This window comes from Mustela nivalis (assembly GCF_964662115.1).
Source record: "Mustela nivalis genome assembly, chromosome: 5".
Lineage (NCBI taxonomy): Eukaryota > Metazoa > Chordata > Mammalia > Carnivora > Mustelidae > Mustela > Mustela nivalis.
The window spans coordinates 26,049,412-26,073,315 of record NC_139024.1 but is presented as its reverse complement, the minus strand read 5'-3'; the positions used below and the strand labels follow the sequence as shown (position 1 = coordinate 26,073,315).

General features: G+C 45.5%; 1 protein-coding gene across 1 annotated transcript in view; it reads right to left on the bottom strand.

Moving 5' to 3' along the window:
- Positions 1 to 23,904, bottom strand: part of PREP (prolyl endopeptidase) — a 112,215-nt gene that overhangs the window by 17,948 nt on the left and 70,363 nt on the right. The window contains exon 10 of the mRNA XM_082730540.1: positions 21,279 to 21,382. Coding sequence (XP_082586666.1) covers positions 21,279 to 21,382 — 104 coding nt within the window. The remainder of the gene's footprint in view (positions 1 to 21,278; positions 21,383 to 23,904) is intronic.

Sequence of the window (23,904 nt, the reverse complement as noted above, 5' to 3'; positions counted from 1 at the left end):
GCCTCCTGACTGCCAACTGAGAATCCTATTCTGTGCCAAGGACCCCACACCCGGGCACCCATTGAGTCCTTCCATTTCCCACAACCAGTCCTCTCCTCTCCCGCCGGCAGACCCGCTCGGGATTCCCTGCGGCACGAGCCTCACAACCAGCCCGTCTTCCTGATGCCTCCCATTTGCTAAAGTGGAGTTGTGGTAAGAAGAGTAAAACCTTCGTCACGTAAACGAATTATAATTTATATAAATCTATGTAAGTACGTGTATGTATATAATACAAGAGCCATTAATGCTTTATGAGCAGACAACTGCCAGACCTAAAGCCCTGTGTTCTTTCCCCACTGTTCCACTGGGTATTGCCACCACAATACTTAGGTTCAAGTGAAAAAAGCAGAACAACGTACTTTCCCCCCCATACTTGTATCCAAACGAGAGCGAGCTGGTGAAACACCTCCATTGTTTTTGAGAGTCCAGTGTGGGCACAGCCTCAAAGCTTTTATGGGACCCTTAACCAAGAGGAAAACAAAGGCTCACATGGGATCTAACAGGTGGCCACTTGAGCAAAAGAGAAAGTCTGTGTCATCCAGGGCTAATGGCTGGTCCCGTGAAGCTGCCGGGCCCTGCCTTCCCCCTTCTTCCTGGCAGCAGCAGAGCAAACAGGCTGTGCCAGAGTCGGCCTGACAAGGAGCCTGTGATGCCAACGTCCCTCTGGCACAAACCTTCACCGAACAGAATGCAGGTCCCATCCAAGAACCTATGGCCGAGAGTCTTTGGAAGCCCCTGGGAGATCCCAGAAGAGGCTCTGCTTTAGCAGGTTTCCACGTGAAACCTTTGTCGGGGACACCACAAGAAAAAACAAAAAAATCACAACGGTAATTCAGAACCACCGTTCGTTCTAAACCTGAGTGAGCCAGCCGAAGGTTGGTCGCTCAAACACTGTATTAAGACAGCTTCCCTCCTTGATGTTTGCTTTTTTCCCCTTTAAAACTTAAATTCTCCATTTTGGAGACTCTCACAGCAGTGTAACAATGTTACTCCACGTGTCCAACCAAGAGCATTCAGCACAACAAAGCAACAAGGGTCTATGCCCTCTGGGAAGCCCCCACTGTTTCTCCGCAGAGGACAGCAATGGGTCTCTTCTGAGCAGTCCCAAGACTGTGCCACTTGGTACAAAAAAGCTGGTGTCAATTCTTTCTCAGCCCTGGGGAGTTAATAAGATAATCTCAAATTCTGGAGACTTAGAATGTTTGAGATAAAAGGAGAGACTGTCCTTCTGGGACTTCAGAAGCTGGTCACCCTCTTATGCAAAAGACGAACCTGAGATCCATGAAGACAAGACACAGCCAAGGTGACAGACAGTGCCAGTTCATGGGAAGTCGCCACTATGGTCTCCTAAGTCCCTGGTCCAGGATTTTCTTTCTACTCTTATCACAAAGTAATTCACTCTACAGTATTGCTTCCTTGTAAATATCTTTATTGGGTGTAACTGTGTAAAATTTTGCAAATATTAGAAGCTTTGGCACTGCTTTAATAGGTTTTTATTTCCTTCAGGACAATAATCCCCAGTCTCCAGGGAATCCAGGGGACAAATATTCTCCCAGAGATACTGTGATTTATTTGCTTTTCTGTTTTTGTTGCCCTCTTCAAAAGGAGACTCATTCAAGCATGTCAAAAGCCATATTTCAGATATAGAGGTCATTATATTTACTTTTTTTGAAGCAAAATAAGTCTGCATGGAAAGATGACCCTTTTCCAAACAGTCATCTTGTTACCGTCTTGAAGACAGAAAAAGCCCAGTATATCCTGCAATGCCATTCTACTAAAAAAAACGGTCTCAGTAGTATTTTTAAAAGGTGTTACAGACATAATTAACTTCACAAATGAAACTGCTTGAGACAATCATAAAGAAAGCAACCCCAACTTTCTAAGCAATCAATTAAATTTAAAGCAGCTTCCCATTTTGCATATTAAAGGCCATATTCTAATGAATGATTATTTAACAGATAAGAACTCACAGATCCTTGAGTGGAAGTCTTTGAATTAAAAACTATTGAAGGAGAGAGACAAAGGGTTTACACTTACATAAAGCATGTAATAAAAAATGACAGAAATGACCACCCCCTTATTGTCAAGCCTGGCTTCCCAGGGACATCACCAAGTGTAAAGCAATGCTGCTCTCGGGCCAGGCTTTGGCATGGGAGGAGTCAATGAATACATGTCCAGCTCTCCTAACGTGTGAATCTGGTATCAAATAGATGAAATAAAAACATCTTCCTTAAAGGAAAAAGGCAGGGCAAGGAAACCTAAGAAATCAAGGAAATGTTACCGTTCCTCAAGACAATGACATCAGCAGTCATGAAAAGACCAGCCATCTCTTCTGCCATCTCCAGTTGCACTGATCTGACCTCTTTGAGGTCAAGGTCCACATAGTCAGACCTCCTTTTAGAAGAGAAAGACCTACTGCTTGCATAGGTTCAGGAAAAGCTGCCTCTGTGCTTGTACCAGGCAATGCTTCTCTGGGTGCCCACCCAGGATGCAGCACGTGAGACCGCTGAGGCTCACCATGGGGGCACTGAGGCGGCACATCAGACGCACCTGCATTCGCTGTGCTCTTTATTTTCTTGAAATGAATACATTTGGTAGTAAAATCAATTTTGCTGAGACAGTCCAACATGGGCAACCACGGAAGCTTCTGAAAACAATCAGTCTTCAACCGCAGATTTGTCCTTGTTCGGGTGGGGTGCTATCTGAGGCGAATGCCAGCACGCTCCTTGTCCCCAGTAAAGGGACACACACACTCAGCCACGAAAGATGAAGGCAAACTGCAAAGGGCAGGCCCTTTGGAGAGAAGAATGTCTGGTGATAGCAGCTCCTTCCTAATTTTAGGGCCTGACAGGTTTAAAGGAGAATGTTCATGAAAGGGTGTTGAACTTCCCTTTTTATCCGAGTTGACAGAGCCCACTTGTGTGGCCTGTGCTAAGTGTGGCAAATGCATGTGACGAGGAGCAGAGCTGCTCAGAAATCTCACGGTCAAGGCGAACAGTGGTCAAGACATTCCATTGCCCAAAGAACCAGGCAGAAAGCAACTGCGGGGCGTCCATTACCTTGTAAAGCAGAGGATGGGGAGAGCTTCGTGGGGTTTCGAGGGGGTGCTGCGTGTTGCTTAGGTTAAAGATACCTGCCAAGCGTTAGAAGGTCAAAATCCTATCTATTTTCCAGGCATGTGACTTTGGAGGAGTGGGGAGGAGTTTAAGAGTTACCTCTGGGCCGAAATTACAAAGGGAAATTTCTATTCCAGATCCTTCGGTTTGCTTTTCAGAGGATGGCTTGACAGTTTTCTAACCGTGGAGCTTTAAAAACACCCATGGGGGCACGTCAATAGCAGCGATCTCAGTCTATTTAAAATCTATTTTAACTTTTGGTCCATTTCTTGAGTATCAACAATGTGCTAAGTGCTCTGCTGATAGTGCGTGCAGAAATGCCTCAGCTCTCCAAGGCTGGGCCACCTGTTCTTTGGAATAATAAGCCTATTCCCAGTTCCAAACTGTGGATCAAGAAGTGAAACAGAAATTCAAGGTGCTTGACACAGGGAAGAAAGACAGCGGCCCATGTCGGTCGTGGCACTGTGATGGTCTGGCTGGAGTTTGGAGGCTTTCAGGGCTGTGATGAATAAGCAGGACTTGACCACAGACCATAACTGCCATCTCCAGTTGCACTGATCTGACCTCTTTGAGGTCAAGGTCCACATAGTCAGACCTCCTTTTAGAAGAGAAAGGCCTACTGCTTGCATAGGGTCAGGAAAAGCTGCCTCTGTGCTTGTACCAGGCAATGCTTCTCTGGGTGCCCCCCCAGGACGCAGCACGTGAGGCCGCTGAGGCTCACCATGGGGACACTGAGGCAGCACATCAGACGCACCTGCGTTCGCTGTGCTTTTTATGGAAACAGAATGATGAATCCGTCATCTAGGGGTCATGAGCCCTGCACTGCTCGTGTTCAGTGAACATTTGCTGAATGCATGAAGAGTTAGAATTGCACATTACACCCCGTCTCTTTATGACCGTCCTTCCAACACCTATGCCAGTTTGCTTCAGGTCCTGAGGCTCAGAGCACTTTGGAAGCCTCCCACACACCGTCTCCTCCCCGCATGTCCATGTGGAGGCCCTGGCTTCTAATAGGATTCCCGCTTCCAATCTTTGGGCATTTGCTACCTAATGAATCTTCCTGAGATTTAAAAAAAGAAAAAAAGAGAGAGAGAACCTTCCTTTTAGTCTAGGGCACTCCCCTCCTGACAACACACAATGCCTCCCCATTCTCTATACCATGAGGTCCACGTTTTAGACCAGCCATTACATCTCTCCACTTTTTATCTTCTACCTTTCTAAATCCTTCCCAACTTCAACTGTCCTTTCCAATGAAACTGCCATCCGCATCTCCAGATCCCCGAAGTCACCAGGCTTGAGAGACTAAACCACAACTGAAAAAAAAATTCACTGGTTCTTAGGAATTCACTTATTTGACCCCCCCCCGAGCTCTCACCCAATACACACACCCCAATGCTGTATCTCAGGCAGGTTCAACCTTTGCTTGGTTATTTCCAGTAGTAAGAGAGAAACTGACAACACCACAAACGGCGGCTCATTTCACTGGGACCCTCTGCTAGAAAGTTCTTCCTTACCTGAAAATATCAAAACAAATGAAAATACAGGGAACAAAGTCAGCCAAGGCTCTGGAGACAGAACCTGGTGATAATAAATTTCTACATAAACTATCAACTAAAGTTCTGTACATTAAAAAAAAACAAAAAACAAAAAACAAAAAAACTAAACTAAATTGCCTGCCAGTAGGTTTCTATATTTTTCACAATAGGATTTTCCTTAGTCCTTATGTCAAAAATAGATGCTATTTATTTTACTTGATGTGTTTAAAACACTTAAATAGTTCTTACCATGAAAAAGCACTATTCTAAGGGGTTTATAAATATTCCCTCATTATGAAGTTTGAGCCAAGGAGGGGGCTACTCTGACCAGGGAAGCAACTTGTCCGGGTCATAAATCCAGGGAGTGATGGACTTAGGATTTTTACCTGGGCCGACTGACTCCAGACTCTATGCTCTCAGTCACTAGGAACAAAGATGAGCAACCTCCTGGACCTCCCTCCAGGGCCCCCCCCCCCAATCCTCCTGTTCATAGCTATTGTGCCGTCATGTGTTTGTGTGTGTGTATGTGAGCATGTGAGCGTGCCTGCGCATGTGTACCTCTCTGTATCTAGCACAGTGCCTGGAAGACAGTGGGCATTTTGAACACAAGTCTGGGTCACTGCATAAACAAACATGCAAACCGGCCACCACGCTGTAGTCAAACAACACACAAGAAAGCATTCTAAGGGGCAGTGCATTGAAAAAAAAACCTCTAAAACATTCTAGAGTCTGGCATCAAAATGCTTACAAGCTGAAAAGGAATAAAATACAAATTAACTTGGGTTGAGGCACTCAAGAGACTGTATAAGGTCACAAATTTCTAACTTACCACTGATGAAAAATATTTAACATCTGACATTTTCTTTATGTGTAGCTGTTAAATCTATTAATTTAGCAATGCCACGGAGGACGAGCTTCACGGCTCCGAAGCGGTTTAGTTACGGTAATTCACTGCATGAGATTGCACCTGCGTCATAAAAACCCAGGAAGAATACTTGAAATCCATTTCAAATTCTCATGAACACTGTGACAAACCCCTTATTTATCTTACTGCCTTAGAAATATAAAAACTAGTAAGCAAAACGTCGGCGTGACAAATGCCAGCCAGAATGGTCACTAACAGCGGGGTCCAACCACACAGCTGTGAGGACAGGGGCAGCTCTGAATGTGAATACCCGAAGAGGCCGGACTTGGAGAGAGGCAGATGTTAGTGAGGAGAAGGGAGAGCAGTGTTTGTGCGATCAAGCAGCTCCTGGTGGGGGCGGGGGGCGGAGGGCTGAAGCAGAACTGCACCACCAAGAGTGGCCCTGAACGGAGCGCAGCATGGACAGAAGCCCTTGAGCCAGGACGCTGGCACAACTGTCCAATTACCACTTTTTCGTTCGTATATCCCAGGAGAATGGGAGATGCAGCAGAACACCGGGAGGAGCAAATACACACAAAATCATTTCACTGCCAAACAATGAATGACCGGAATACTGAAGAGGGGGACCTGGAAGGAAAATTCTCTGGCATAAAGACGTTTACGGGAGTTTCTGGTGCGCGCCTCCAATGCTGCTAGTCCACTGATCTGCTTCTACCTAGACTCTCTCAGACATGGTGAATGCCAATCACCCAAATAAACCCTGGGAGAGTCAGAGGCGGGAACAACACATCAGAGGTGATTTCGGGTCGCTTAAAGGACAGTCATTAGGAAGCTCATGAGCGCCAAGGTGCAATTCACCATCCTCCTTCCCCGACCCCGCCGGGGAACGGGGAGCTAGAAGTGGACTCACGCGGGTGAAGGCGGGCGGCAGAGAGGCGGCCCGTGGGGAGACACAGAAGTAGAGGCTTCCAGGAGCAGCACAGACAGCCACTGGGGGCAACTCATCGGGGGTTGGAAAACAGGAAGGGGAGCAAATGAACGCAAATCACAAGGTTCAGAAATCCTGCTGCAAAGCTACAAGCACAACTTTTGATTTATATTCTATGCTTGGCTGTGTGAAATGGTTTTGTATTTGTGCAGAAGAACGACAGCAGCAAAAATCTTACCAGTGGAACCGTATATCCTTTTTTCCTTTTTTGATGGTTATGAAATGCCTCCCACCCCAGCACTATCTTGTTCGCCCCAGCACTATCACGACAGAGCTTGCCTATTCATTTTTAAATGCCTTAAATGAGGAAATAGTGTCATTTTAAGTATGCAGACACACACCCCTTTATATCATCACTTGTAATCAAGGCATTAAGGTAGCAAAATATCCAAGTGTCAGGAAAATGAACATTTCTGATGAATAATCGATTTGTGCTCGTGGAAGACCTGGGAAAGAACACTGTGCTGTTCTCAAGATGGACGGCATTCAGGATGGAGGCTGGGGAACAGCTGATGGCCATGAAGCATCAGGGGTGTGTACAGAAGAGCTGGATACAAACCAGCACACTGCGGACACAAACTGCCATCGTGTGAATCCTGTGTACCAGCTCTCCTGGCTGGTAGTTAACAGGCAAAGCCGAGGGCTGCAGGGAGACTCCTCATTCCCAGTCGGCTGGGCTCGGCAGCTCCACTCACAGCCTCTTCAGTCTACTGCTTTCCTGGCCACCTCCCCAGGCCCTAAATGTTAGTGCTCCCTTTGGTCCCCCTGCCCCTCTAGGCACACAACCGAGGGTTTCAATCTGTGCTCACTGACCACCACCAGGGACAGCCTTCACGACTCTCCCTGACTCCTGACGCTAATTCTCTGAGTGCCTGGCAAAAGCCACCTAGGTTTCCAGCACAGTCCCCACTGTAGAAGGGCTCCCCACTCTTGATAAAATCTCACCCCATCTGGGCGCAAAGCAGACCCTATGGTCTGACCTGTCTGTATTTCCAGGCTTATCTCCTGCCGGTGAGGTCCAGCCCTGGTGCTGGGGATATCTCTGCTTGTGTACAAGCTCTCCTCCCTCTGTGCCCTTCCCCTGTCTGCCCAAAGCTCCTTTCCTGGAAGCCCTCCCTGGACAGTCCTAGATGTTCCTCCTCCTCTGGCCTCTCATGGGACCTGGGGTCACCTTTTATATAGTTTCTCCCACCATCAAATTGCTACAAATGTTTGATCACATCATTTCCCCTTGTAAATTCTATCATTCCTTAAAGTCTCAGCGCTGCTAGATACGATGTAGCAGCTTGAGAAATGTTTGTGAAAGAATTGTTTTTATTTATGCTATCTTCTCATTTAGAAATTCCATTTTATTTAAATTTGTACTATTATAACTATCACTGCCTTAGGCATCCCTCCAGCTTCTCTCTGTGAGGCACTGGGACTTTGGGGGACCTCGCTTAGACAAACACAGTCAGGGAATACGTTACCCGGAACACCAACAATGAAGAAAGGAACCATACGTACAAGTCAATAAACTACTGAGTAGTGAAGCAGGAAAGGGAAAGTGAGAACATGAAATGTAAGACGCTGCTTTAGAACACATGTTAGAAAAGCCAAAAGCCAAAGGGAGAGAATTAAGCTTCCAAAGTCTGAAAGCATTAATTAAAAAATTCAAATGATCACACTCTCATAGAATGTAGAAAGGAATCTGGGTCAACTGCAGGTGGCCTGGGGGTAAGGAGGCGGCAGAGCGAGTGCGCGGAGAGACCTAGCGCCTGCCAGGCTGTGCTGCCCGCCCGGGGCTGTCTCGTGCAGCCTGTAGGGTCCTCCTGCCCTCCTCTGACTGACTAGTTGGGCCGCATGCAAGGTCCTGCATCCAGATGGGTCTACCAAGGTGTGATGGGGACCCGAGCGCTCGGGCAGAACTCCAAGAGGCCTGATGGCTGCAGACCTGCGAGAGGAGACTGCATGCGTGAGCTCACGCCAGGTGGAGGCTTTGCTGGCAGTGCTGCATGTTCCTTACAAAGTAGGAAAATACATGTTACTTAGAACACTGTGTTCAGGACACAAACTGTTACAATTTTGAGTCCACCAGAAAAAATTAATGCCTGCAGAGAAAATAAAAGGTAGTGATTTACTAAGCTTTGTAGAGCTGCTTATATTTTTAAAGAAAATATTCAGAAAATGAAAGCTGAAAAATAAAGGAATGTATTTCTATTGGTAGGATTTCAGGTGCTGTGGTCAAGGATGGGGTTAGGGGCAGAGGCAACCCCCATGCTTCCCCAAGGCCTCCCTGCCTTCTCTGGGGAGAGAAACGTGGTGTCACCAGGGTGGGTGCTGTTGTAGCTCCTTCCAGCACTTGGAGGATGGATGGCCGTCATCATCCGCCAACTCTGAAGCTGGTCTGTCCCCATCACATGGGGTTGGTCAATGACATGTGACCAGGGGAGGGCGGGCTGTGGGGCCACCATGGAATGGGATGTGCTTTCTCTCTGCACCACAGGGACAGCACGGGTGGAGCCCCCGGGGAGGTCTGATGGATAGGGAACAGGAACAAAATGTAAACTTTTCTGACTTTTCGCCTCTGAGGCTGGGACAGTGCTTGTGAACTGCAATAGCCTAGCCCACCTGACTAATGTAGAAAAGAGCGATCAGGAAGCAACTCATTCATAAGAAGCAGAAAATTTCTCATACTCACTATCTGAGAGTCTTCTAGCGCATAAACTGAGTACATATCAAATATGCACATATTGCCAAATTTTAAAACTACTTTTTTCATTTCTAGTTGAAACTCAAAAATTGTTTGGAGAAAACAGTAGGTAGATAAAGAAAATGTGGTACACACACAAACAGAATGGACTATTACTCAACCATCAAAAAGAACGAAATCTTGCCATTCGCAATGATGTGGATAGAACTACAGTGTATTACGCTAAGTGAAATAAGTCAGTCTAAGAAAGACAAATACCATAAGATTTCACTCATATGTGGAATTTAAGAATAAAACAGATGAACATAGGGGAAGAGATGGAAAAATAAGATAAAAACAGACGGAGGCAAACCGTAAGAGACTCGTAACTATAGAGAATAAACTGAGGGTTGATGGAAGGAGGTGGGTGGGGGATGGACCAGACGGGGGCGTTAAGGAGGGCACTCGTGATGATAAGCACTGGTGCTTAAATGTAGATGATGAATCACTACATTTTACTCCTGAAACCAATACTACACTACACATAAACTAACTAGAATTTAAATAAAAACATAAAACAAAACAAAAGAAAATAGAGAATTCAGGTCTCACAGAAGGAAAGTACGAAGCTGGTTTCCTTCCTGATAGAATGGAGGAATGTCCCTCTTATGAAGGCCAGGCCTTCCATCAGGGCTTGGGATCCTCTCACCTTCTCAAGGGACCTGGCTTCTGGGGTGGTTCCCTTCTACTGGTCAACCCATCAACACACAATAATCTGGTTTCTCCCCGCTTCATGTCAGGCCATTGACCTTGTATGTCCCTCTCGAAACCTATGCTATTCAACTTCTCAAGACTGTCTACACACATGGTTCCCCACTTCCCTCTTCCGGACCTCCCTCCTCCCTGATCTTGAATACACTGCCACAAAAGCTTTAAGACTCCATCTGTAAAAGGTTCTCTGAAGTTAAAGTTTCATTTTTTGGATTGATTTGTTTTCTTAGTACAGCTGTATTCTATAGCAAAAAAATGAAAAATCTGAAAAGCAATCTGAAGCAGGAGGAAGAGGGGGAGGGTAGGAAGACAAATCATAGTTGTTAAAAGACGGAGATGTTCAGTTAGCTTAGCAAGGATTATTTTTTCTTAAGAATCTTTTAAAAGTTTTAAAATATAAGCTTTCAGATTATAGCATTACACAAGACTGTTCTAACTAGACTAATAATGCAATACAACAAATGTATGAAAAGCAAAGCTAATCCCTCAATCCCACCTCCCTCCCCCATAAGAGATCACACAGGTCTTCTCCCCTCTTCCTCAATATACCCTGTTCAGCCACCAGTCGGCCCCACTGCTCCTGAAAGTGCTCTTGTCAAAATCACAAATGAATACACCTGGTCAAATCCAAGAACTTTTTCTTTCCTTATTTGACCAACCACACTGAATGTTGTCTACCACTGTCTTCTTCTTACCCTTTCCTTGACCTCTTGCTCCCCCATGTCTATGGTTTGTGGGCTTTTCTTACACCTCCCTGGCCACTGCTTCTGGGGCTCCCCTCCTGGCCCTTCCTCCAGCAGCTAACCCCTGGCTGTGGGGCTGCTCACAATGCAGTTCTGACCCTCCCTCACTCTACTCCATGTAATTCGGTCCTTGCCCCAGATTTAAACAACACACTGAAGATGTCCATGCTTGTAACTCCAACTCAGATCTCTTCTTTTGAGCACGAGATTCAAATATCCAGCTCCATACTTGATATTGCTACCTGGCTGACAATGTAACATGCACAAACTTGATACGTCCAAAACATCCATCCTCCCAAACATGGCCTCCCGAACTCACTACCAATAACTTGACACATGATAGCAGCTGCTCAGATTCCAAATCTCAGAGTCACCCTTGATGTGTCCCTTCCCCTCTCCCCTCCACGTGCAGTCCCTGAGTGCGTCCTGTTGATTCTTCCAGGTGTTTTCCAAACCCCCTCTTCCTTATTGTCCACAGTCTCTCCGTTAGAGTAGGCTTCCTATGTTTTCCCTGGTCTACTGCTACAGATATGTTCCAGCAATCTCTACAGCAGCATCTGGCCCTTCCATCTATTCTCCACAAAATGGAAGATGGCTTTCTTAGACGAGAACATGTCACACTCCAGTATAAAACCCTGCAAGGACTCCCACTGCACTTAGGATCCCTAACAAACCCAAACACACCCATGAGGTCCTGCCTTCCCCCTCACTTGCCACACCAGTCCTCTCTCAGGTCTTCTGTGAGGCCAAGCAGAGTCTTTGGTCTAACGCATCTCAACTTGGTTAATTCCCCTGAACATCGCCTTTATGTTTCCACTGACATAACACAAGGGAACTCTGGTTGAGCACCCAATTCACACTGTCATTCCCGGACCTAGTTATTTCACTCACGGCCCTTTCACCAACTTGCAAAATCTCCATGTTTATTTTCTGTTCACTTGTGTTTTTTGGTTTGTTGTTGTTTTCTTTCTGCATGTACTCCTCCTAAGGGCAAAGACCACAGCTCTTTTGGTCACTGTTTAATGCAATGCTTGGCACAGAGTAAATTCTTAATAAACACATAGACTGGATGAACGAAAGTGGTTCTCTTCCCTATCTCACTTCTCCAGAACAAGGCTGACCAACTCCTGATGGCAGGTGAGGAAGACACCTGTTGGCAGCTGTAGATGGTCTAGAGGAGGAGTGGAAGTCTAGGCAGGGGAGCAGACATGGTGCCGGCAACACTCTACAACACTCCTTGGTCCCTCCTCTCTGCAGATTCTGAGCAATGGTTCAAAGTCGGCACTTTAACAGTCCAATCTGCAGACTCCCTAGCAAAGCACCAGCCATAATTTAGAGTATTTGTATTCTTCTCTAATCTTTTCCAAATATTTAAATTAGCTATATGGACACTAAACTTTGGAGCTGAACTAGCTGTATCCTATGCAAAACATGGAAGGCCCCAGGGTTCTGACAAAGGCAGCATATACATGATAGTTTTTACGTGCACCATAAATAGTTTTCTGTTTTGAGAGTCAATTTCAGAATTACCCACTATCCGATCTGGGATCAAAGAGCATATTCTCTGTTTCAAAATGTTTACATGCAAATTATAGGGAAATTAATATTGATATCCACTCATAGACATATACATGTAGACACACGAACACAGCTGGAGCAGGGAGGACACAAGGCTGGCCAGCTATGACTTAACTCAGCAGAACCAAGTAGCAGATGATTTTAAGTGTATTAGGAATGTATATGGGCTGCATTTATCAGTACAGCTATACTAGGTAATGTACATTTCCTTCTTTTGAGACATTAACCAAGGTGAACAATAAAGCCTTCTCTAGGGTCTTAATGAGGCCACAGGGTTTCCTATCAGTTCCTACATGACAACACAGAATCACCTATCTCTGGGGACTCAACTGGTGAACTGGGAAACTGGGAGAGGCTGGCCGAGCTCCTCAGGGCTGATAGCACCAGCTGTGCCACTGTGTGATAAGGAACAACTCGTCTAACTTCCCTGCACTGCAGCCTCTTCAGCTCAAGAATGGAAATCACGGGAGTCCTGACTATGCAAAGAAAGGAGAGGAGGTGCTGAGGACATGGGCATGCAGCCTGGCACAGGGGGTGCCCACATCCTTGCTCTACTCCCAACTAACAGCGCCACTAGCCCCTTTCCCCGTCTTTTGCTTTTGACTGAGTTTCCCAGGCCAGGAACAAGAAGAGAAGCTTCTATAGAAGTTGGGACTTGGTTGAGTACTCAAATTGTATAGAACTTCAGAAAATGTGGTAAGGAAAAAGAATAGTGCAATGACAGAGCATGGAGAAAGGAGAACCAAGCAGAGGTGAGTCTGCATATGGTGGTCAAGGGCTTGGTTGGGAGTTAAGCCTTGATGAAGCCGAGTATTTGGGGTCGGGACTTGGGGCAGCGAGGCAGCACTTTTGCGGGGCTGGATGAAAGAGGGCATCAAGAACTGGGGAGAGAAGCTCACACCTGACACAGACAATGTCGACACATGAACCTGTGTGTGCCCCTGTTTAGTACCCTCACAGTGCCTTCTACCTGGTGATGTTCTGCCATCATGTTTGCCACTATGACAGCATTTCTAATCTACCACTTACACTTGGTCAGCACTGGGAGTGAACTGAGAATGATCAAGCCTACTTCTCTAAACCCAGGTCAAGGTATACCTGACCCCAAACGAAAGGTTATACTTACGGACATGGAACATGTTTCCTTCCTTCTGCAAAGACCAGTGAAGTTAGGCTGTAACAGCTTTTCCTCCAGGGAGATAATGGAGTATCTGGAGTGCCAGGTCTATTTTTACTCAGTCGCTCATCCATCGGCCATCAGTGTAATGCAGGCAAAGGGGAGGGGCGGGAAGAACTATAGAGCAGGTGGAGAGACCACACTAAGCCCCTATGTTCTCTTCTCCCCATCTGCCCTAAAAGACAGAGCAGAGCAGGAAGCCAAAGAACACTTGTCTAGGTGGCAGCCTACATAAAGACTTACCCTTGGGGTTTAAGCGGGAGACAGTCACAGAAAAGCAGAGAAAAATTCCTCTAACTCTCTCCCATTGAGCCTTCTCAGCACAGAGAAAATCTAAGCACTTTTAAGATTCCAGTTTCTAGATATCCACCAAATCCTATGAACTTTTAATCTAACTTCACCCATTAAAAAGGGAGAAATGATGGACAGACACTGGAATGGGTGTACTTGTCTAAGAAAAAGCAACTGAGAAGGTTGCTTCCTTTGGGCACAGAAGTGTCTTTCCAGGTTCACGGCACAAGAAGCCAAGGTCTTGGGCTAGCGCTTCCAAAATAAATCTGAGGATATTCTTCTGAATTTGAGTTTGAAGCAATCTGATACCCGTACTGGCATCAGTGCCAACCCGAGTATGATCTTGGGGGAGGTCCAGGAGAGATAAGATGACAATAGAAAAGCCATAAACACTTCAAGTTTCATTCCACTTTTAAGTGGAGTTTCAAGCTGCCATGTGGCAATCAACATTTAAGACTTACATAAAACTCCTCCGACTAAAACACAATGTATGTGTGTATATGTGTGCGAATATATCATATATGATAATAAATGGATAAAGAAATGAGAATCTCCATTAACATGCAACAAGATTAGAAGAGAACACTAAAATAAATCATAATATTTATAAGCAGTTTTAAAGATGTATTTATGGGCCTTTAGTGTCTCCCTTTTCACACAAGGAGTATTTTCATTGTTGAACAGGTTCTATAAGAATTTACACGGTAATCGCTGTATACTTACACGATGCAGAAACATACTTTTAAAGCTAAGCAGGTGTAGGAATTCAGAAGTCTTTTAGTCTAATTTACTTTAAAGGTGGGGGAAAAAAAACCCAAAACCAACAACCTGAGCTATAGAGTGTGCAAATAATTCATCCTGATAACGAAGTGTACAGATCAGCACAGCTCTGAATTCTGTCAATTATTTACATTGTTGCCTTGATTTTTAGTTTCCTCATCTGTAAAATGAGAGGTCTCAACCATATGAACTCTAAGGTATATACAACTGGAATGCATACAATTTTGTCCGTAGCCCAAAAACATATTAGTGGTAGACAGATCATCTAGGAAAAAGCGAAGAGGCAGCTATGAAATTAGAGGCTTGATACCCTCCTCGGAGGCTGATGCATGCTATGTTTCCGTTCTAATGAGCAGGTCCTCAGGGATGGCCTGAGTCCACATACTTCACAAGAGGGGTGGTTGGGAGATGGACTTCCCATGGAGTCAAACATGTGGAGAGCCACCTGGCCCTAGCTTACCTGGCTTCCTCAGTCTCCCAGAGATGACCCCTTACACTTCACCTCTATTCTAATTCTCAGAGTCCCATCTTGTGCCTTACATTACACTTCTGCTAAAGTCAAGGCCAGAACTCAGGAAAGACATATGATCATGTTCTGGAAGCAATATTGAAGGTCTTTCTTCATGGGAGAAGCACCTCTTTAAAAGGTGTTTTCTCTTTGTAGTACCTGATTTCTGCTGTCTGTAATTACAACATTTGAATATTCACCTTTTCAGTCTTTGTTTTCCTAATCCTGACCCTGAGGTTTAGGCAGCTGGCCACCAGGTGGTGTTTGGGTTCCTTGGTCTCAGGGTCGACACACCAAAAATTTCCTTTTTAGATTTTCATTTATTTATTTATATGAGAGAGAGAAAGCACAACGCAAGTAGAGGGGCCAGGGCAGAAGGAGGAGAAGCAGACTCCCTGCTGAGAAGGGAGCCTGATACCAGGTTCAGTCCCAGGACCCTGAGATCATGACTTGAGCAGAGGCAGAGGCTTCACCAACCGGGCCACCCCAGGTTCCCCATCCACACCAACAATTTCTACTTAAGTCCTGTTTTGTCTTGTGTGACAGATTGCTAATCTATTCCCCTGTTGCCTCCCCCCCAAAAGGCCCTAATTTTTAGCTGCACATATTTTTTTCCTGGAACTAAAACGACATCTCTAAACCTCATTGCACTGGATGGGGTTAGATGAGTACTTTTTCACCAGAAGGTGAAAGCAGACAGAATACATGTCACCTTTAAGCAAACATGCTTCTAAGACAGCTGGCATGCACCTTCCCTCCCCCGCTGCCCTGTTCTTCCCTACTGCTGCCTTCCTGTTGGCTAGAAAGTAGATATAATGGGGCTGCATGGTCAGAAGAGTTCAAGGACCATGAAGAGATGCTGGGAACAGAAGCCAAGTGCGATAAAGCAGCAAGAGAGCCGGAGCGCAGATTCCTCGCACCTTAGATACGGAGGGTACCATCAGACACCCTGGACTGGTTCCTCCTGAGCTTTTCTCTGAGACGGAAATAAATGTCTCTCTTCTTTAAGTCGTGGTTGTTTTGATGTTTCCTGGTGCTCACAGCTGGATCTAATCTGAATCACATATCTTGAGATTCAGATTCATTTTTATTCTTTTAAGGATTTATCCCTTTATTTGAGAAAAGGGGCAGAAGGAAAGGGAGAAGCAGACTCCACGCTGCGTGTGGATCCTGACATGGGGCTCAATCCCAAGACCTTGAGATTGTGACCTGAGCCAAAACCAAGAGCACGTGACCAAATGAGCCACCCAGGTGCCCCAAAATTCAGATTCGTTTTTAAAAACAAAAATCATCAAAATGACAAAAGGTAACTACCATTTGCCCACATACCATTCATAGATGATACCACGCCACTGATTCAGTTCTAACAAGAAGGAAGCTGCATGCTACTCCGTTTTCTATAGGATAATGAAATAGGATGCTCTTTTCCCAAGATCGTTTTCTAGCAAGGAGCTGGAGCTAATTATTAGCAGTGAGTAACCTGAAACTGACCCACCTGCATATCATCAAAGCTCAGTAACCTGCAACTTTTTATGGATCTCAAAAGCCGTGACTCTTAGAACCAGGTAAACAAAATTTGAATCTATTTAAATGACTCTATTCCATAGGACAGCAAACTCAGTTTTATCTGTAGATATCAGATACATTGTAATGTACAGATTAACAAATGTAATATAATTTGTAAGGTACATATTACAAACTTTGTGTGTACTAAGGAAGAAGAAACCTCCAAGGAGTACCGCTGTCTCCTGCGGTACTGAGTTTACAGGTTGCCGGATCTCTGATGTTCAGGGCCTCTAATACAGTAAAGAACAATAAACCTAGATGGCCTTCCAGGAAGTGAATCTGAGCCATTCAAACAGCATCAACGCCTGTTAACTCATTAATGTCTCCACAAAATAAATTGAGCAAACATGCCTGCTGCTGGCTCACCATGTCCCCCGCAGGAGGGCCAAGCAATAGGGCTTCTTGCTGGCCGCCCCCCTCAGGCTCTCAGTCACCAGGGTGGGTTCTATGGTTGTCCTGGCCCCCGTCTCCGCTTCCTCAGTGCAGTTTCAGAGAAGCTCAGAGCAAGGTCGGCACAGCCTGGCTTTCACCCACGTTGTCACAGCAAAGCCTCACACAGAAGGCTCAAGAAACCTCCCCAGGCTTCTCATTTTGGGGACTGACTGCTTAGTTCTCAAGCCACCTTGTGATTTTTACTGAAAGAGGGTTGTCTGCAGATGGCTGCAAGTAAAGTCCTTTTTAAAACAGGAAGAGGATTTACTTACCATGCTATGAGGACGGCACTGACTTGGGTCCCCATAACTTACTTTTCTATTATTAAAAAAAACAACAACAAAAAACTCTTCAGCAACCTTTGCAGTCAAATTATTTTAACATGGCTGATATGAAAAGGGGAAAGAGACCCAAACACGTACCCTCTGAAAAACTATACCCTCAGTCTAGAACGCCTACATGACGGAGTGCTAAGGAAGGGTGGGGGGGGGGTCTGTTCATGCGAGAATACGCCGCGGTGAAAATCATGCCTCGGATCACTGGGGTGCTCCAGCACTAAATCACCAGCAACAATTTAAAGCAGTTCCCTCGTCATTTGGAAGCACGGTGACCCCTCAAAAAGTTCTTTGGGAAAATCTCCCTGCAGTCACTCTTCACTGGCATTTCTGAACATTTCTGCCCGGCAACCATGAGAACACAGTTTTGGAGAAGCTTTATCACCAGTTCAATGGTCAGCTCACTGGGGATGTGGATGAGTCAAAATCCAAGAACTGGATGTCCCATGCGCTCAGCACAGAAGTTAACAAACGTTAAAAGACTAATTAATGTTCTGAGAACGTGTTCTATGAACAGCAAAGCCTGTGTAGGCTAGCAACCACACACCAGCTAGCACCGAGGCTAGAAAAACATACACTAAATTAAAGACAAAAATCCCCACACTCCCTCTACCTCAAGGCATCTTGGTAAACCCAAAGAAGTATTTAATTTCAACATTCCTTTTCAGTTACCCAGCAAACAACTTTGGGATGCTCCTGGTGTTTTGTATGCATTACAGCAGGTAAACCTCAGCAAAGTTGAGGTTTCACCCATAAAATTGGACTTTCCTTCCCAATTTTTTGTCTTTTAAGAAATGTGGAAACTGTCACTAATGGGAGTTTATTCATAGTATACTCCGTTCACTGTTTTTTTTTTTTTTTTTTTTTTCCCCAGGTCCATAAATTTTGTCTTTCCTTTGGGGATGAAAAAAGAAAAAAGCCAATCCCTCAGCCTGGCTGGACAAATGAGATACTGAGAAACCAAAAGGTGCACTTTGCTCCTCCTTCTACCACATTCCACTGTGGTGCAAACACTGGTCCATCCACAAACGACAAAAGGCAGCCCACTGCACGGGATGCTGAGGGCTGGATTCCCTTCTTGAATTTGCTGTGAAATTATTAATCAACCTGCCACGAGAAGGCAGAAAGGCAGAGGCAGTCTCCAAATGAGGCTGGTGGTAAAGCTGGTCAGGAGTCTCATGGGGAACTAGGGACAGCGGCAGCGCCCACCTTCCTGTGTCTTCAACACCGCAGCACTGACCAAAGGCTGAACCCTGCCTGGGCTCACCTGAGAATACCCTGGCAGTGTCTGACCTTTCAGATCTGTATGTCTCAACTCTCCAGTCTGACTTTAAATTTCCCACGGTCAATGTCCTATGTCTAGAAACTCTCTGTATTCAAACAGTACCATTGGCATTGAAGGTCAGGTCATACCTGTTGATGGACTAAATTTAACTAAAATGTCCCTGTTATTTAATGTTTGTTTAAAACACATTAATGGTCATAAAGGTAGACAGATTTTTTTCAGGTCAATCACTTATTACCAAACTGTCTTATGAATGTAATTTCTAATGCTCAGCGTTTCAGCTTTTTTTTTTTCAATTTAATTTTATTTTTTTCAGTGTTCCAAAATTCATTGTTAATGTACCACACTCAGGGCTCCATGCAATACCCTCCATGATACCCCCCACCAGCCTCACCCATCCCTCCACCCCCCTCCCCTCCAAAACCCTCCGTTTGTTTCTCAGAGTCCACAGTCTCCCACAGTTTGTCAGCTCCTTTGTAAAGAGAGGGGCAGAGAGGTTCTAATCAATATAATGTGGACGTGTCATTCACAATAAAAAAGGGAAAAAGACAGGATTAGATACGTGCAGATTTGATAACCCCATCTAAAACTAAATTTTTATATGTACCCCTGATTGGAAGAGAAACAATTTTCCAGGATCTGATTTTCAAAATTATATTCTTGAGAAAGATCAACTTTCTACCCGCAGCTGCAGTTAGGAATAGGTAAAGGTTATACAGTTTTGTTCTATGTCTGTCAGCAGAATATGATGTCATACCCTCCACCACCACCCCCAACCCAAATTCAAGATGTGCTGGGTCTTGGGAATGTACAACACACAAGAATAGCCCTCTGTAGCCTAATTAGCCACGTGTTTCTCTGACCTTCTCTTTCTCCTCGTCTTGGTCTGTCTTACCAGCTGTCCCAGCAGGTAGCTCTACGTGGTCATGACCACCATTAATTACATCTGACTAACCACGCAGCGTAATCCGTGCTGCAGGATTTGCTCCCAACAATAACATGCCTCACAAAATGTAAGAAGGGATCACAGACAGCCCAGAGGATCTTCTTTTTAAATCATATACGGAATGAATACGAACACCAGGGTCAAGAGGAATCAAAAGCGACATTACCCTAAAGTGACTGAAAACAAAAATCTACCTCCTCCCCCGCCCTGTGGATGCTATAACACACTGTCAGGATGGTTTCCAGTCACGCGCTAATCCCTCTCCAAGGCCTGCTTTTACAATGGTTAGGTCATCGCTGGCAACACCGCTGAGAGCCTAATCAAAACGTGAGGACATCTGTCACACTCACATCTCACGTCAAGGTTCTGCTGATACACGTGACTCTAAGCCATCGCACAACGGAGCTGAAGTGACAGAAGTTGTGGTGTTGGGATATCAAAGAGCATTTCCAAGGCACCCGTAAACGATGAAAGAATTCTGTTTTGGTAACTCACTGCAAGATGTCTGCTGTGTGCAATCAATAGGCAGAAACTCTGCTGTTGGCATTCTATGACTACTCTGTCCACAGGCAGAGCTCTGCTGTCAAAATCCGGAAATGAGGAGCAGCGCATTGACATGTGGGATGCACCTGTGCTCTGTCTAGCTACTTTTAAATATTTACCATCTTTCTCCCCTTCTTCTTCCCTCCTGCTACGGTAAAAACAAAAGGTTGTCGTCCAATAGCTCAACATCAGGGAAGTTTTCTCTGTGAAGCAGAGAGCCAGGCAGAGGAGCTCAGCTCAGATCTGGCCCACCATGGGTTTCTGTAAATAACACTTTACTTATGATATAGATGTAGGTCACCAACCAGACCATTTCTAGACAGGTGACGGGTAACTCAGCAGGCTGAGTTTCAGAGAAACACTGTGGGAGCATCCACTTTGTTCTACACTCGGTTCGGATTCCCAGTCTGTGGTCTGTGTGGTTTGGTCCTCCAGGTTGGAGAGGTCTGATAAAATACCTGGTACCTCACAGGTGACCTCTCACTGCAAAGGGTCAGACATGCTACGTCCTCAATCAATAAGTGACTCAGTTTCTGGGAGACTCAGTACCTCTGGGGAGCTGGAAATGCAAAAACGGAGCTTCATAACCCGAAAGGACAGGCGGCCAGAGATGGAACTTGTGGTGCCATGACTATTAATCAGTTGTCATTCATTCTAGTATTTTGTGGAGTGCCTCGTCTGCACCAGGCACAAGTACATGGGACCATCAGATGGAAAAGACAAACTCCGAGCGCCTGAGGAAAGACTTTGTGCAGAGCAGATCTGCATTGTTACCTGGGACACCACGAGACCTGGGCTAGCCAATTCTCAGGCAAGCAGACAAACGGTGTTGCTTCGACAGCTCCGGCAGGAAGATCCCCCCACAGGGGCTCCGGCTCATAGAGAGAAGCTGCTGGGGGAGCAGAAGCTGCAAGCTCTAGGAAGGCAGGACCGTGCCCGGCTCCCTGCCCAGGGAGAGCAGGAGCCCCAAAGACACCTGTTTTGTGTATTACCCGCGCTCCCTCCGCGGCTCCCTCCGCGGCTCCCTCCGCGGCTCCTGACACACTAGGGTGGCGACAGCCTGGCTCAGGCGGAAGTCAGGTTTTCTAACTCTCGGAGACGCTCCATACCTGGATTGTCTGGTAATCAGAAGCATCGATCCCTTTCACCGTAACCTCTCGGAAGACTCGTGGCTCCAGTTCCTCTTTGGTGAGGTCACAGTGATAAATGATACCTAGAAGGAAGCGGAAATCCTGGGTTAGTTCACAGACTCACTGGATACGAAGTGGGGGCGGCGAGGGTCACACGGCACAGCCAGATGCCATGAAGAGCATGGGAGGAGCGTCAGCGAGGGACCGCGGTATTCTCTGCTGCCGAGTAAGGGTCCCCGCACCAAGACAGCTGAGAACGGCCCACTGCAGGGGATGCCATGCAGTGTTCCCTCCTGCTCATCGCCACCACATCGGGCCTTCCTTCTTACACCTGTAACCTGCGAGGGCATTTTAGAAGATTCCACAGCATTCTGTTGAGTATGAGAAGAGGCAGAAAAATGTCACGGTGGAAACTTAACAGGTTGTGCCTATGCCAGGTCGCGTAGGAGTGCAGGTCAAAGAAAACGGGAAACTTCATGTAAGGCCATTTTACCTTTGAGGTTGAGTATGACGCAAAACTCAAACGATTTGCCCACAGTCAACAGCCAGTCAGGGTCTTGTGCTGGGAACTCTGGGGCTCCAGACGGGTGGCCATGGGTACCCGATGGCCTCCCGTCTGCGGACACACATGTGGATAGCAATCAGGGACTCAAGATGGCCAGGTACCATTTTCGAGTTACTTTTAAAATTCTGATCATCCCATTAACTGTGTGCAGCACAAATTAATGAATATACACCAAGAATGCCAGCTTATTTAATGCCTAATTAAAATTCCATTTCCTGAATTTAATGCTATTACACTCTAACAGGGAAGAACTTGATCAAAGAAACAATAAGTAAGATGAGATGTTACTATTTGGAAACAATGACACTGGGGTGGTTTATGAAACAGAATTAGTCATTCACAGTGACTGGTGTGGAAACAACCCGCCCACACAATACTTTAAGCATATGCTGTCAAATATATGAAAAATCAATTCAGTGATCCCAATAGTTGCTGGAAAACTAGAAACTAAAATGGTACTCCCACAGGGCACATTCGAATTGATTGATCATATATTATAAGGGTGGCTTGCTTTCTTCTCAACTCCTCTGTGCATGTGGTTCATGAGCCGATGAGAAACAACATTCTGCACCCCCAATACGTTTACATTCATTAATAGCACGACTGTTGATCTCTATGAATGCCATCGCAAGTCTCATGCTTACAGACAAATTATTTCAAGGTACTATAACAGGAAGTATGACCAATATTGATAGACGATAAGTAATATGACCAGAGTACTGCCTTTCCTAGTTTAAGTCATACTTGGGTATCTGTTGAAATCTGTCTTTGTACAGCAAGTAGTTCCAAACTACATTCAGGGTATACATTTTTGGGGTGGGGGGGAGGCATACATTCTAATGTACCAAATACTAAATAGTGTCCTTGTCTAGATGAATGTAATCATGAGGGTGAGGCTATTTTCAGAGATATGTTAATTTCTGAAAAGTTTCTAGATCAGTATGTACTTGCCCCCTTCCTCAAAACACACAAACATATGAATCTTAAAAAAAGAAAAAAAAAAAAAAAGCGAAGAAGAAAACCAAGCTGGGACCACCAAACAACTAACAAAGAAGACTGCAAACCAAGCAGGTACCATTTGAGCCCCTGACTCACCTTGGATCACAGCAGCCCGCACCCCAGTGAATGATACGGGCCCAGGCAGCCATCACCCCCACCTGTGACAGGTGCTCCGTCAATGACCTTACACAAGCCACCAAAGTACTAGAAGACAAATTCCTCTGTGAAAGACCATGAATTGGAAATGTACTCTAAATGCCTGTTCATCCCGAAGAACTAAGACGTCACACCCTCTAACAGCAGAATGAAGTAAGTAGGCAAAAGGCTCTGGCTACTATGCAGGGAAAGGGTGCCAAGAACTCGACTTCTGCCCTTCTGTTTTGCACCAAAGTGGCACCGTGGAGGAGGCTGGGTTAAACCTGAACGGACAAGGCTTAATAAATACATTTGATCAATACTTTCTCTTTACAGATCCATCTGGGTTAGCCTGGACGAGCCCATCACACATTCACATAATGTGAAACCCTATTATCTAATGATGCTTGTGTCCTGTCTGATTTGGCTTGCTAAGTCCAAGGGAGGTGGGTTTGGAGAAGACACCTTAGAACCATAGACTAGAGAGGACTGGTCAGGTGATCTCTAGGAAACTAATTTCCACGTTTAAGGGGTGAAGACAGAGCTGGGTAATGGAAGTCCCTTAAGGCCAGAGGAGGTGTCTGGACTTGAGGAGTCGGGTCTCCTGATGAAAAGAGAGGTTTAACAAAGCCCTATTAGTAACAGGAAGAAGGCAGGGATGATCGGCTCATACAGTCCCAATAATCCAAAATAAATGTAAGGAGGTAAAAAAAAAAGGGAGTGGGAATTAAGAGGAAAGGAGATACTCTGTGAGAGACTGTGAAAGAAAAATCAGAGGACTTGAAAACTGGGTATGTACAGAGAAGGCAAAAGAACTTTTTCCTAAAAGATGATCCAGACAGACCCACCTGGGTGGCTTTTAATGTTATTAAAAGAAAAAAACCTAAGTGGAAACTAAAACAAGTC